This window comes from Pholcus phalangioides, unplaced genomic scaffold, assembly GCF_987345545.1.
Source record: "Pholcus phalangioides strain wild (caught in Gottingen) unplaced genomic scaffold, Ppha-v1.0 ptg000016l_1, whole genome shotgun sequence".
Classification (NCBI taxonomy): domain Eukaryota; kingdom Metazoa; phylum Arthropoda; class Arachnida; order Araneae; family Pholcidae; genus Pholcus; species Pholcus phalangioides.
In genome coordinates, this window is record NW_028301609.1 from 10112913 (window position 1) to 10128691 (window position 15779).

Consider the following 15779-nt stretch of genomic DNA (forward strand, 5'->3'; position numbering starts at 1 on the left):
AAGGCGGCCGTACAAAATAAAAACAAAAGCATTTTTTGTAGTAAAAACACGCGAGCTCTTGTTTTCACAGCTGTGCCCCGGTGTATATTCAGCCCGTTTCTTTTACGGACATGCGCAATCTCTGGGAGCGTGATTTCTGGGAATAGTAACCATCATTCATTCGTCTCTGTATAATTTTGGACAAGCGCGCGCGTGTGTGTGCAATGAATCCACGTCCTTCTGGTACCTGCGTGGTTAATGAACTCGTGATTTCTCGGGTGTTTTTCCGATCGAGGCCCGCCCTTACCATACGCGGGGTCCGAGGCGAAAATGATTGGTTGGCGCAGAGGTTTCTTGATAACTTCGTGGTGCACTAGCCCAATTTTAAATATATAGGAGGGGAGGGGGAATCGACACAAAACCATTCGCGGCCTTACTGCAGAATACACATCAAAAATAATTTCTTTCAATTATTTTCTAATTGATGATAGATAGTTCAGATATAATTCCAACATTGTGAAAGTTTAGAATTAATGAAAGAAAAAAAAAACAATTTCACAGTATTGTGAAAGTTCTCAATTCTAGAATCAATAAAAGTTCAGAATTCCAGAATAATTGGAATTCTGGATTTGATGAACGTTCGGAATTTCAGAATTCTAAATTTTCACCAATTCTGGAATTCTGAACTTTCACCAATTCTGGAATTCCGACGGAATTTATGAAAATTTTGGATCTTATTGAACGTCCGGAATTCCAGAATTGATGAAAATTTAGAATTCTGGATTTTATTGAACGTCCTGAATTCCAGAATTGGTGAAAGTTCAGAGTTCCAGAATTGGTGAAAGTTCAGAATTCCAGAATTGGTGAAAGTTCAGAATTCTGGATTTGATGAAAATTCAGAATTTTTGAAAGAAATACGATATTTGAAATCTCAGATGCCTTATTTGCTACATAAAAAATGTATTTGGTACGCGTTTTTTTCCCTCCACTTCCACCACCGTGATTGAGGTGCTCCACAAAGCCCGGCACCCGCGGTGACCGCACCGGTCACACACCAGCTAGGCGCGGCTGTGTTTCCGATCTATGTACCGCGGCTTCGGGTACCGAGACGACAGTTTTGCTTCGGAAAAAAATTCCACGTGAAATCGGATCTCGCAATCATGGCTCATCCAATCACAGGTTTTCGAATCCATTGACCGAATGATTTACGATGTGTCTTTTGTAGATAAGGGGGGGGGGGAATCCTGTGCCCCTCTACGTTATCGATTCAGTTGTCAGGCTCGCGAAAGAAACATAACCCAGTGCTATCGGTGTTTGTGTGCATTACACCACTTGAGCTGTGATCTAGGATCACAGGATCCTTGGATAAGAGATAATCTCTTCACGTTTAATTCCGCGCTCGGCCAGGATTTTGTCTTCCCGCTGTCATCTCTTATCTACTCTTTTCACTTACACCTGTGGTGAAAGTTATCTTTTTGGTTGTGGCTGTGTAATACAAACAGAACAGCGCAGCGATGTGTGGGCGGCCGTAGTGTCTGCCCTCAAGTTTGTGGAGACTTTTTGGCGGAAGACGTATCTGCGCGAAATCTTAACGGCTGAAAGAGATGGATCAAAACGGCGCCAAACGGACGAGAAAGTGCTTTTTCTTTTCTCCAGGGGGATTCATTTAGGTCATGGTTTTCTAGAGCAAATTTTTCTTCGTATAACTTCGATTTAACTTCAGATCGGTGCTTCTTAGTTACCGGGACGATCGCCAATTGGCGATTTAAAAAAAAAAATCCAGCCAACCCTTATATATGGGAGTGCTTTGACTGTTAAAAGATAGCCGCTTAACCCTTAAACTGCTGCTATCGATTTCAAATGTCCTTCGCAGCAATTTTATTATTTCCTATTCTCTAACTAATTTGCACCCCCCCCCACCCCCGCGTTATTGAATCTATGCACGGTCTGTGTGTTTGATTGCCATCTATCTTTTAAAAAAGAAAACTGGAAAAAAAGGGAAGTCTGCTTTCGCTTGCGCAGAGGGAGAAGCGTATCTCCAATCAGTGTTCACCAACGGTTCAAGCATCAAAATTCAATTCGTGCAGTAATCGCTAGCAGATGGCGAAGACTGATGAAGGGGTTATGAAGCGCTACTGCAGCTCCAATAGACAAAGTACGGCTCTATCTAAATTCAATTTCATTCCTCCAAATTTCGTTGAGGAGTGAAAATACTCCTTCAAATTTTTGATAATTTTTTAGTAGTTATTTGGTTAACTTCTAAAAAATTTTATTTTAGAGGTAAATTTGGGAGAGGAGTGAAAATACTCTTCAAAATTATTTTTTTCGTGTAACACTGACTATTAATAGTACCTAACGGTGTAATAGTACTCCGACTATTTACGCAGCCAAAGTGCCAAACCACAAGATTGAACAGGAATGTCAGGCTATCGACAAGAGTGGTCTATATCTCGCCAATTCGAAAAAACGTGCTAGTGGTCGTCCCGATAACCGATCAGCACCGTGTTAGTAACAATAGTGATCACACCATTAGTGGAGATGTAAATCACTAATTGATCTGGTGCCCTACATAACTTAGTCGCGGTCAGTACCGTGTTTCCTAAAGTTGGTGATATCATCCCAGGGGCAGGCGTGGGTGGACCCAGAGGCTTGAGAATCCATCGCTCTTGGGATGGTCGAAGAGCCAGATATACGGAAGGAAATATTGTTTTCTCGTATCTTACGGGACATATTCACTGCCACTAACGCCTGCGCAGGGAGGATCGGGATTGGACCAGGTAAAAGCTATAGGTACAATATGAATGGGTTACCCCTTAGCAAGAGTGGGGGGAGGGGGTGTAGAACGTAAACATTTGAATCATTCTTAGATGCCTCGTATTAGGTATACTGTGACTGGTCGTATAAATTGTGTCTTTTGTCTTTCCATAGACGATCCTGGAGATGGAGAGGTACTTGAAGGACGAGCCAAAGACCACCTTCAAGTCCTTGTCGCTGGACATCGACAACCCGTGGGACCGTTTCACGATAGTCGCGTCGTCGGACCCGAAGAAGGTGTTCGATGAGGACGCCATCGCCGAGGACTTCGGCCTCGAGAGCAACGCCAGCAGCGCCACGGACAGCGGCAACAGCAGCGGGGGCGAGGACAGGCTGAGCGTGTCCGACCTCGACGTCAACGGCGAGATGATCAGCGTGTCGTGGAACAGCTCCGGCGACGACGTGGTGGTCGGTGGCTACCACCACGTCCACCACCACCATCACCACCACCACATGCCGAACTCGCTGAAGAGGCGCCTCGTCTCTTCGTCCAAAGAACTGCAGAAGGACGCCGCCGCGGTGTGCCACCACCTGACGGCGAAGGGCGTCGTCATCAAAGATTCCTCGACCTCCTCCTCACTCACTGCCAGTAGTCATCACCAGGAGACGAGGTCTAGACCCCGGTTCGAAATCAACCCGGACAGCAAGCGGAGAATTCACAAGTGCCAATTCACCGGTTGTAAGAAGGTGTACACCAAGTCATCTCATTTGAAAGCTCATCAACGCACGCATACGGGTGAGTATATATTCGACTCCTCTTCCAGCTCCTGACACTGTAGTGCCGGGCAAAGCCGTATTACAGCAAGCGTTGTCAGCTCTATGTAAAAAACCGGTCCTAGAATACGACAGCTGCGCCCTCTGTTACACGGCTTAGCAATTTCAACCTGTTAAACCCCTGCAGCATATTTTACAGATGATTGAGAGTGGCCGGTGGTACAGTTCCAGAGCAAGTAAGCGGTTCGTGGCACAGTTCTACATCGCTGAATTGACCTGCGGTGCAGTTCCAGAGCAAGTAAGCGGTTCGTGGTACAGTTCTACATCGCTGAATTGACCTGCGGTGCAGTTCCACGTCGCTTAAGAGACACGTGGCACATTTACAGATCATTCAAGTGACCCGTGACATACTTACAGGTCGCTGACGTGTGGAACTGCTGCTCTGGTACCGTGCCACAACACTCAAGTTACTCGTGACACGATTCCAGATCACTCAAGTGTTGGCCCCATGGCGCACTTTCACATGACTTAAATAGCCCGCGGTACGTTCCCATGATTTTTTTTAATGTGGGACGTGTCCGGTTTTACTACATTCCCATATCACTAAAGTGGCCCGTGACACAGTTTCAAACCAATAAAATGACCCGCATTTGAAGGTTGAGCACTCTTGCTTTAAACCAAAGTTTTACTTTCAACTGTGGTTTCGGTACCAGGTCTCGGAACTCTGGAGAAATCTGAACGTTTCCGCACTTCGCTGAGTTGTGTAGCACAAGACAGAGTGTCCATGGTCTTTGCCACCCATTCACTAAAAATACACCCGGGGGGGGGGGGTGTGCAGAAAAGAATTGTTTCTCTACTCACACGCCCTCTCAGGATTGTCTAGGAATACTCGAGAGTCTGAAGTAGCGGGGAAACCCTCAATCACATACTATTATACGTCGGATGAACGTCCTAAGTTTCTTGTAGAGGATAGTTGGAGGAGAGAGGCATTGATGCAGACCAGGCTCCATCTTAAATAATAACAGTTCACTTTTATTTTGTTGCTGCTGCTGCTTTCTTTTTGTCTAAGAATATCCATCCTCTGCCGTAGGAGGCGCTATTTCCGTCGATCGGGTGATTGCTGGTAAATGCTGTCCAAATGTTTTGAATTGTTTGCAAAATCTCGCAATGATCCTGAGGATTTACGGCGGCCCCTGCCTAAAATGTTGAGCATAACGGACTCGTGTGACCTTATCGCTTATTCCTCCATTTTATGGTCCTTGCGGATGATTCTCCAACGTTCATGAGTTGAGAATTTTAATATCCTACAGTATTAGACGGTGTTTGGATTTTAGAAACTGCTGCCATCTGTCGCGGCTGTTTTTTTGTTTCAGTTAATTTTCAGTCTTTTCCAAGATGGTGTAATCAGTGTGTGTGTGTGTGTGTATATATATATATATATATTTAATGTACCGCTATGATTAATGCGATCAGACTTTCTTTGTTTCGAAGTTCCCCCAGAAGAATAGCAGTCGTAAAACGTCAAAATTTGGAGATTTTTTAGCGATAGTGCTTTACCATGTGTGTACCGGTTTCTTCATGCGGAAATCTGTTTATGCAAGCTAAAAATAATTTCTGCTCCCATGTCTCGATATAAAAAAAAAAAAAATAGAATTTTTTATGAGTTTTCTTGGTCTGTCAATAGGTGACGCCAGATCTACGTGCTCTTTAGTTCGTTTCCTGTTCCACCATCTATCAGTGAATGGTATCATTTTTGGTTTGATCATCAGTTCTTTAGAATTCTCACAATGTAGACTGATCATATTTATTCAAGAAAATACGGGATATAGGACTTCGAAATACGGGACAGTGCCAATTATCGCCAAAAATGATGCCAAAAGTAAGCGCAGTAGTTGTCGTCGTAATTACCGTAACATAATTTCTGAGTTAGGAAGATAGTTTCAATCGATATGAAGAATAAAATGACGCATAATAAGTCAAGTTGTTTTAGTTGAAAATACGTGAAAAACCGGGATATTTTTTGCGAAAAAATCGGAACAGGCCAAAAAACGAGACTTTCTCGGGAAATACTGGACGTATGGTTACCCCTACATAATTGGTAACGAGAGCGCGTTTCTGGAACGAAACCCAAAAACGTTAAATGTTTTTACGGTCGAGTTTTTCTACCGCTAGTTTGTCTGTCTGCTCATCGATGCTGTAAACCAGTGATACCCAACGTGGGCGTAAACGCTTCCTTGGGGCGATGGAATGTTCCGCGGGGGGGGGGGGCTGTAGAAGCTACGGGTATAACATAGGACTCTGGGTTAGATTGCGTTGGGGGGGGGGGGCGATGGGACAAAAAAGGTTGGAAAACTATGGTGTAAACAGTCTTGTCATTTTTCCCCCTTTTGATCTACAGTACACACCATTTGATGAGATCACATCGGGACTCGGGGTTTCTGATAACAACAACCGATTCATTACTTTTTCTGAAAAAAATCCCTGTTGTGTAATGTTTGTCACCATGTGTAATGTTTGATTCAACGGGACACACCTCCGTCCCCCACGTAACTTCTATTGTATTTGATACGTAATTCAATTTTAGAGCCTTGCTGTTGGTATCAGAAGTTCGAAACAGTTTTCAAGATTTCGAATATACATACAGTTGATGGCGCTTTTGATAAATGCGCTTGTGCGATAGCTACCATCATAAGCATGAAAGCGTGATAATTTTAGAAACTTTAAATAAGAATTTTTGATGATGAATTGACATAATGAATACCATTGTCACGAAATGAATGTTGCCCTGTTTTGGTGCACGTGTCGGTATCACTCTTTTTTTTTTTCTCTTTGTTTGCCATGAACATCTGGGAATTCTATGTTATGGCATAACAACGAGGGGGAAGAAATGGAATGGTAGCACGACTGCCGCCACCATAAATAACATTAAACATCGCCGCTTTTTTCCTATCTGTTATACGTTCAAGGATTGCTGATATTACCTTGTCGCACGAGTGATGCGCATGGGCCGTTTGACATCCATTTCAGGTTACCATTCATTGTTTGAATCTAAATCAAAACGTCAAATGCTTTTCATTTGAATCTTGATGACTGACTGACTGTGTTGCACGCGTGAAACGATGCCGAGTAGTGCATGCGCATTATCTCTTTCCTATCTATAATTTGGTTTTCTTGACTGAAATGCAGCTCCGTAACTAGGCAGGTACACCCGCATAGGGCCCCCATTTTGAAGGAGGGACTCAAGAAGGGGCCTAAATTCAAATTCTTCCACAGGGCTCAGAAATGGCTAGTTACGGTCCAGCTGAAATGTTTCTTTGTTTATGAAAACTGTCTGAAAAAAATGTTGATTGTGTTTTCAATCATTGTGATGCCATATTTTTTTTTTTTATCTTGTTTACCGCAGGAGAGAAGCCGTACAAGTGTTCCTGGGAAGGTTGCGAATGGCGGTTCGCTCGATCGGACGAGCTCACCCGCCATTACAGGAAGCACACGGGTTCGAAACCTTTCAAGTGCAACTTTTGTGAACGTTGTTTCTCGCGCTCGGACCACTTGGCGCTGCACATGAAACGCCATCAGTGAGAGAGACAAAGGGACAAAAAAAAAAAACGAGAGCACGGGAACAACAACAACAACATTCTTTTTCATTCATCTATGCAAATTAAGGACGAAAAAATTATGGGGGATTTTTTGCACATTGTTTCCTTTTTTCGTTGACATTACACACATTTGGTCGTGAAAAAAAATATCATTTTACGGTCTGCAATTTTCAAAAGCAAAAAAACACTGAAATTTCGCAGTTTTTTTTTTGGTGTGGAGAAAGGACTCCTCCATTCTCCTCTTGTCAGGAAAAAAAGTATATGAATATATTATTACTATATGCTATAAATGGAGATTGAACCGGTAAAGATTGAAGTGCAAAAAGAAATTGAAGTTTTTGAAAAAGAAATTGATTTAAATTGTCTGTTATATATGATTGTTATATTCCGAATTATGGTTTGTCAAAATTTTATTGAACACCTCAGCAATTTTAGTCTTTTTCCTCAACGGCTCTATTATGGATCCTACAGTGACGTCATTTCAAACGAATCCAGTAAAACCAGTTCATTGCTCATGAGATTATCATCATGATCAATACGGAACTGATTTGATTACGTTCGCTTCAAGTGCCATCTCTAATTGACCGGCTTGGCCATCAAAAGTTTCCAAATTGAAGTAAACCTTAGCAGATTTTCCCAATTGGCACATATCGGCTCCGATAAACTCTCGGTATTTTCGATTACTCTCTTATAACATTGTTTTTGCTTATATACTTATCAGAAATACCTTACAAAATCAGATGAATCGATTAAAATAGCAGTCTTCAGTATGCAGCCTCCCTACACGCCATCTTTACGTGACGTCATCGTCGCGTGGAAATGGCGCTTTCCTATTCGCAGCATCATTGATGCGTAACCTCCACGTGACGTCATAACATTACGCGAACCAATACACGACTGGTTCTAATTTAGCTGGCTCCGTTTCCAATGACGTCATACTTCTCGTTTGGTGGGCAAACCAACATACGTAATTTCTGTTTCTATTTTTGTTTTTTTGAAATTAGCTCTTGAAAATCAAACTTAATGAAATTTAAAAAAAAAAAAACGAATATTATATGGAATCGTTTATATGAAAAATTTTGGAGTCTTTATTATAAAAGAAAAGTTGTGTTTTTTTTTCCTTTGGATGTACTGTTAGACGTGTATCGTCATTTCTATTATAAAGGTGTCTTATATATATATTAATGCATTTTTTTTTCATACAGAGAATTAAGGATTCAATTTCGGAATTATTTTGTTATATAATAAGTTTTTTTTGCTAGTCTTTTCGATTTTTTTTTATTACTCGTAAATGCTGTTGAGTGTTTGTATCGATTGTCCTTTATTTTCTCTTCATGTTGTTGGTCAAAAGATTTTGCATATATATATATTTGAACATTCACGGAAGTGTCTTGTTTGATGTTTTCATTGCTTTATGAATGTATTTGTGTGGTGTTGACCAATATATATTATATATATACAAAAGTATATATAATATAAACTATTCCATTAATGTACCGAAGCTGTGCTTTTTTATTTCGAAACTGCCTGTTGGTGGAGGATGCAATACGTTACATCATAATAACAGGATCAATTCGTAAATACCGTTTCTGATCGATCTTCTATTGATGGACATTAGGCGATCAATGACATTCGCTGATGGAATTCGATATAATTTTCTTCTTCTATGGGAACAAATTTCTTCTTCCTAAGAACGAAAAAAAAATGAGAAATAAAAATGGTTGAAATCTTCGGGAATTTTTTTGTTTGATAATGTCCGAGCTCTAATTCAGTAATACTGTCTGTCATCTATGAGTGCGCGGTTCTTCCGACGTCATCTCAGAAGAGATGAGATTTTTACAGAGGAAAAAAAAAAGTATAAAACGTCTCGCACATATTCATATATATCCATATTATAGCTTTGCTGTGTATCAAGTACTGTATCACTCGACAAAAAAAAAAAAAAACAATAATAAAAGGAACTTTTTCTGCTTCAAAAAAGAAAAGACAAGCTTTCGCTTCAAATTTAGGACTCAATAAAATTTCAGATATCTAATGAACATTGATCTTGTGAACATCTCGATATAACGAAAATTTACTAACAAAAAAAGTCTTCGTTTGTGTGTGTGAGTGTCTGTCGGTGTGAAAAATATGGTTATTAATTATAAAACTACGCTCATGTCCAAAATTGAAGTCCAAAAGTTCTTTTTGGGCAGAAGGAAAGTGAGCAGTAAATACGCATAAAAAGAAAATGCACAACCATTGATTCACGAAGGACCACAATAATGACTTTTAAGTATAGATTTTGTGTACCTATGGATTAATATGATGGATTGGATGCCCCCAGAACTGTACTAAGTCATCCGTACGTAATTCGATTTTTCCAACGACGCCACTCTTCTCAGTCTTTCTAGAAAATGAACTCCCCCTGAAACATTTGCAGGCATTGCAACATTTTGTGAACTTTTTTCTTTTTTAAAGAACAAAAACATGTTTTGGACTTTAATTTTGGACATGTTTGTATTTCATCAAGTGTGATACGTGTGTAATTAAAAAATAATGTGAGTGATGTTCTCTCGTATATGTATATTAACATTTCAAAGTGCTGCACGAGCCGTTATACAACGGCCAAAGTAAAAAAAAGCTGAATATTTTGGTGAATTTATTGTTGACATTTGACTTATTGCGAATATTGATCACTAAGTAACGATATTGTTCCCGTGATTTGCTATTTTGGTACTATTTCTATTAAAAAAGACGACGAGAAAAAAAAATGATTTTGCAATTTTTGGATTTAGTAAAAAAAAAAAGTGTGAAGAGATGCCGGAGCTATTTTTATTTCCTTTTTTTAAATCTACGAAGCGCATATTTGAAGTGAAAAACGAAACAAGATGGCGGAACTTTTTCTTTTTTTTGTAACCAAGATGATAAATGTGTGTGTGAGTGTGCATATTATACCGAAGAGAAGAGAAATGTTTTTTGATGCGGCGCCTCCTGCACAAAAAAAATGGTCTTTTTGTCATCAAAAGAAAATTTTTTTTTTGTAAAGTGTTTGTCAAGAAGTTTTGAATGAATATTGAAGCCTTATTAGATTAGTTATTATAGTTGTTTAAAAAAAAATGAATTAATAAAGCAGAGCTGAAAAAAAAAATGCATGAAAATTTTATGTAAATTTTCTTTTGAGAAAAAAAATATGCATTTTTTTCTTTGAATAAATATATTTGTTTTTAAAAAAAAACACGTGCGTTCGTTTTTCCTCTTTCAAACGTTATTTGTATAATGCCCGATAAACCTCCATTGATTTAATCGCGAACAAAGTGATGCCTGATATAAATGTGTTTTCACGCTATTACACACGTTTGCTGGCGAGTGATATAGCGCTTGTTATTACAGCTTTGCAATTAGGTCTCGAATTGTTTTCAGAGAAATTCTGGAACGGCTGAGCTTCTTGCCCATGCACTTCGCCCCCGTTGGACTGGGTTAGAAGTTTTAAAGGAGAGATGGATGCGAAACAAATGAAGGACTGAATTAGAACCAGAACTGAATGAAACGTTCAGTTTAGGAGAGGCTCGTAAGACGACACCCACGTGCCATAATTTATGACATTGCAAATGAAGTAGGAGGAAATACTAAATTAGCTGAAAGAACACAACACACACACGCAAGTAAACAAGATCATGACAAAGTTCAAGTCAAAAAGACGGAGACAGCACTGGATTATTGCAGTCAATCCAGAAACGTTTGGCGACCTTATCACAAAAGGAACAATACATATAGGTTGGCATCGGAGCACTGTTAGGGAGTATGTCAAGCCCCCAGTGTTTCTGATGTTGGCATTATGGACACTTGGGCAAAAGATGTCGGAATAAGGAAATATATAGAAACTGAGCGAAGAATAACAAGGCGAGCCAATGTACTAGTCAACGCCATGTATAGCAGGCCTCCACGCGGAGCTCGTGACGTCACTGAAGGTGGTCATCTCACTTATAGCCATTGGATATAGCAGGCCTCCTCATGCGCCATCTTTACCCTTTTTTGCAGTATATATCCAATGGCTATAGGTGAAATGACCACAACCTATGACGTCACGACCTTCGCGCGGAGGCCTGTTATAGATGCCTGCAGTTGCCCATAATCACGCGTGCAACTCTAAAGATCGTAGAAGTGAAAAGGCTTCGGGGGAAACATCTCAATTATGATGTGGAATAAAACTGTCGTGGAGAAGTCGATGTAAATAACTTAATTAAGCATAACTGTTAACCCCCCCCCCGTTCATAAACATTACTAACAAAAGAAACTAAATTAATTTGGGGCATTGTAAAAAATTTTACGTCCAATCACAATAAAGTACTTCCAAGTTAGAGGGCGACTTTTAATGGAGCCCCAAGGGGAGTCTTTTTTGATTAGTTTGACTTTAGTTGCGCTTGATTTTGAGTTTGGTTTGGAGTAGAGACCCTCCTCTCATCTGAGCCGGATTATGGTCCGGCATCGAATCACCAGATATTTACCATATGTCCTCCGGGACGTACCGGATAAGTTACAGCTTATCTCCAGCCCAGTGTGGTGTAGTCAACCAACTCTCCGCCGTTTTCCTGGAACATATTTCTTGTTGAGTGAATTGTTTACCCTAATGTCTCAGAGAAATTTCCCATGCGAAGGTCATCACTTGTAGTTTGTTGGGTGGGATGCCTTTAATAAACCCAAAATGTGATGAGGAAACAACAGCTAGGCACGTTTCGAACTGTATGAAGTTTCTTCTTCAGTAGCTAACAAAAGAGAAAATGGAAAAGAAAGGCAAAAATCTCATATAGTGGAAGTGACTTGCTGTTCACGACGAAGAGTAGAGCCAGGAGTTAACAAAAATTCTCGTGGTAGCACTAGGGTCAGGCGTTGTAGCACAAGCGTTGGATAGGCCACGTTCAATTGTCCATAAGATTATGCGGAATATTATCCGTACAAATTGTCACTTGTGCAGTGGTTGCTTCAACATGATTATCGCGCTCGACTCCGGTTCTCACTGCAGTTTCTAGCTTGCGTTGAGGTCGATTCAGAATGTGGCCTTGGTATATCCTCTGGACGCACGAAGCGCATTTTCTCTTGGATGGCGCAGTCAATACTCACAAAGTTCCGCAGAGGAATATGGACGATTTGCACGTCTGGTTTAGTAGTAGTCAATACTCACAACTACCTAATTTGGGAACCAGAAAAGCCGCACGCTATCTTAGAGATTCCGTTGCATTCACCAAAAGTGACGGTAGGGTGAGGATTTATTGCATCATTTATTCTCGGTCCCTACTTCTTCGTTTCGTTCTACAGGTCCAGTGACATGTTCGATCACCGGGAAGCGATAAGCATTGCTGTTACAGAACGAAATCGTTCCGGCTCTGCAAGCACGTCACTGCCTTGCAGACACGATCTTTATGCAAGACGGAGCTCCTCCGCACACACATTGCAGTGTGTTAAGAACATTCTTAGAACACATTTTACAGAAGAACTTGTCATCAGCCGGCACTTACCTAATCTACGGCTTCTCCGATCCCCGGACCTTAATCCATGCGATTTTTAACTTTGGAGGCATTTGAAACGTCTGGTAAGTCGTGACAATCCAAGTATATTACCTGACCTTAAAGGCAGCATTTCACGCCACGTGCTGAACATTTCCTCACACACACTTCGGTCTGTTGTGGAAATAAGGAAATGAATATATTTTTTCCTTTTTTAAGGAGAGCTAGGTATTTCGATCCCCCTCCCTTAACTACAAGTTATCCAAATCTGCCTATTTCAGCTTTCGAAAATGCTTAATTAAAGCTGTGGAATTTTTTCGATGTACTTTTTACGGGCCCATAATTAATTTTAAAACAACCTAAACTATATGTGTGTGAATTTATGCAGTTGAATATTAAAAAACAATACCAAGGCATTAATTTTCATGCTTGAGAAGATGTAAATAAGAAGTTGAAAACAATGTTATTGCATGAATATCCAATTCAAAAGTAGGTCTGGCTTCATATTTCGTCTCCTGGACTTCGTATATCTCTAAGCGAACTCTTCTATACAATTTTTAAAATTATCGATGTGACAGAAAACCCCACCAAATCCTCGCATTTCTACGGTAAAATCGGCAATTTAAACACTGATTTCTATGAGGACCACCCTTTTCCTGACCCTCAAAGCGATGCTGATGATGATTACGACGTCATTCAAAAAGCCTCGTTACTGGGAGGATTGAAAATGTGGCAAACTATTATAAAGGCATAAACTATTATACACTGCTCAAAACAATTAGGGGAGCACATGGTTTTAACAAAATTACGCAAAGATGTATACCGATAAGTAACATAAAATGAATCATCCATAATTGAAAGCCTAGCAGGAAACGGAAGAAGAAAACTTCATATGCAAATCAAAGTTCATGACGTCAAAAACCAGAAAAAGGAGATAAGGGCAGAAATCGGGATGTTGCAGAAACGTCTGTTTTACTGCCGTAACTGTGAAATTCGATTGCGCAGCATTTTTTTTTGAGACAAGGTGCTTGAGGATGTCTCAACAACGTGATTTACCGGAATCCATGGTATGGCGTGTTATAGGCAGACTGGAATCCGGGCAAACACAACGTAGTGTCGCGGACGCTGTTGGAGTCGCCAGAAGTGTTGTTGCAAGGCTGTGGAATCGATTCCAAGAAACAGGAAATGTTAGACGTCGACCAGGGCAAGGTCGGCCACGCGCCACTACAGCAACTGATGACTGGTATGTACGGTTAACAGCCCGTCGAAACAGAACAGAGAATGCTACGCAGCTGCAAAGACGGTTGCTCTTGGCAACAGGACGAAGGGTGTCCAGCCAAACAGTACGTAATCGGCTTCATGAGGGAGGGCTCTATGCACGTAGGCCAATGGTCTGCATTCCGTTGACCCCACGCCACCGTGCGGCCCGAAGAAGATGGGCTGCTGAACATCGAGATTGGGAGCAACATGATTGGAGCCAAGTGCTGTTTACACACGAGTCCCGATTCAGTCTGGAGTGTGACACCCGACGTGTTCTGGTATGGAGGGACAGGGGCATTCGAAATAACCCCGCATTCGTTCGTGAAAGGTCGCAATACAGACGAGCTGGTTGGATGGTATGGGGTGGAATCAGCATAGGCGGACGTACGGACCTGCATATCATTCGGAATGGCACTTTGACGGCCCGAAGGTATGCAGACGAGATACTGCGACCTCATGTCATCCCTTACGCTGGAGCCATTGGAGATTCCTTTGTCTTCCAGGATGATAATGCCCGACCGCATAGAGCTCGTCTGGTGGAGAACATGCTTGAAGCTGAAACAATACAGCGTATGGAATGGCCAGCGTGCTCTCCTGACCGGACGACGCATTGCTGCGCGACCAAGGCCACCTGTTACTGTCCGAGACTTGCAGATTGCACTTCTTGAGGAGTGGAACAGTATTCCCCAAAATCTGATCGATAACCTCATCGCATCCATGGCAAACAGGTGTGCAGCAGTCTTAGCTGTTCGAGGAGACCACCCGCCCTATTAAAACTCATGCATCATGTCTAAACAGTACTTTTTTTTATCGTTTACATGTAACCAAATTGTTGCCCTAAATCATCTTTTCTTGTTTTTTCCATATTTTCAAAGAATTAAAGCTTAATTCCTAATTTTTTTACGTCTTTTTTCTGTATTGCGCATTAATACGCGTGTACTATCCATTGTATGCCAATACGTGGCTGTCTCGCACGGTTTTCTTCACTTTTTTGCTTGCTCCCCTAATTGTTTTGAGCAGTGTACATATACTAACAGGATTAGAGAAGTGACAAACCATTGTAAAGGCATATACACGTCTGAAACGCATTGCTAGGGAACCACGGTAACCAAAATAGACGTTCGGAAAGTGATTGTTGAGGCCCAAAAACCATTGTTGCCCGACAGTTTTTTTTGCCCACTTCGGGCATTTGCCCTGCTCTGACGAAATTTTAAAGTAGCCTATCGTTCAAGTCGGGTCCCATTTGGTATATATGCAAATTTTGATGACGACCGATCTGAAATTGTAGATTTGTATACAGGGAACACACGTGCACAAAATCAATTTTATATATATAGATTTTGTACAGTAATAACCCATTTAAAGGCGCCTCCGAGAAAGAGTCTGCCCTGGGGGCCCCAAGAAGGCACGCTAAGGTCCTGAATGATCCAATGTACGCTTGTGGTTGGCTGTCTGCATCATTTCATACATTTTCTTGACCACCTACTCGACAAATTTTTCACCATTACAAGGGCCAGGGGTCGAGGGTCAAAAGGGGGAGGGGGCAACTACGTGGAGTGGCAAACATTTGGGAGGACGAAAATTTTTGAAGGGAGCACAAATACGGTTAAAAATCATCCAGTTTTACGGTGGTTGGGCGGCAAAATCATAATTGCTTCCCCCCTCTCTTCAAAAATCTTGATGGGGGGGGGGGGGAGAGACTTATGCAGTTGATCCTTACCATAGCCCCCTACATCCTACAGCAGGGCCATTAGGCCTGTGGTTTCCCAACTTCCAGGTGCGAATGCAAACCAATCTCCCCATTAGAAAGTCTCGCCGCAGAGAGCAACAGTCCTACAACGGTAAAATCATCAAACATTAAACTTCACTCACAGTTCAAAAAATATGTGATAGATGGCAGCACTAAAACAAGCATTACACAGAAGCAAGCTCT

The 15779-nt window shown here is 41.3% G+C and overlaps 1 protein-coding gene across 1 annotated transcript in view; it reads left to right on the forward strand.

Moving 5' to 3' along the window:
• LOC149075023 (Krueppel-like factor 7) overlaps positions 1 to 10320 on the forward strand; it is a 178027-nt gene extending 167707 nt beyond the window's left edge. Inside the window, exons 2-3 of the mRNA XM_089246042.1 lie at positions 2908 to 3529; positions 6911 to 10320. Of these exons, the coding sequence (XP_089102168.1) occupies positions 2908 to 3529; positions 6911 to 7086 (798 nt within the window). The 3' untranslated portion in view covers positions 7087 to 10320. The remainder of the gene's footprint in view (positions 1 to 2907; positions 3530 to 6910) is intronic.
• The last annotated feature ends 5459 nt before the right edge of the window (positions 10321 to 15779 follow it).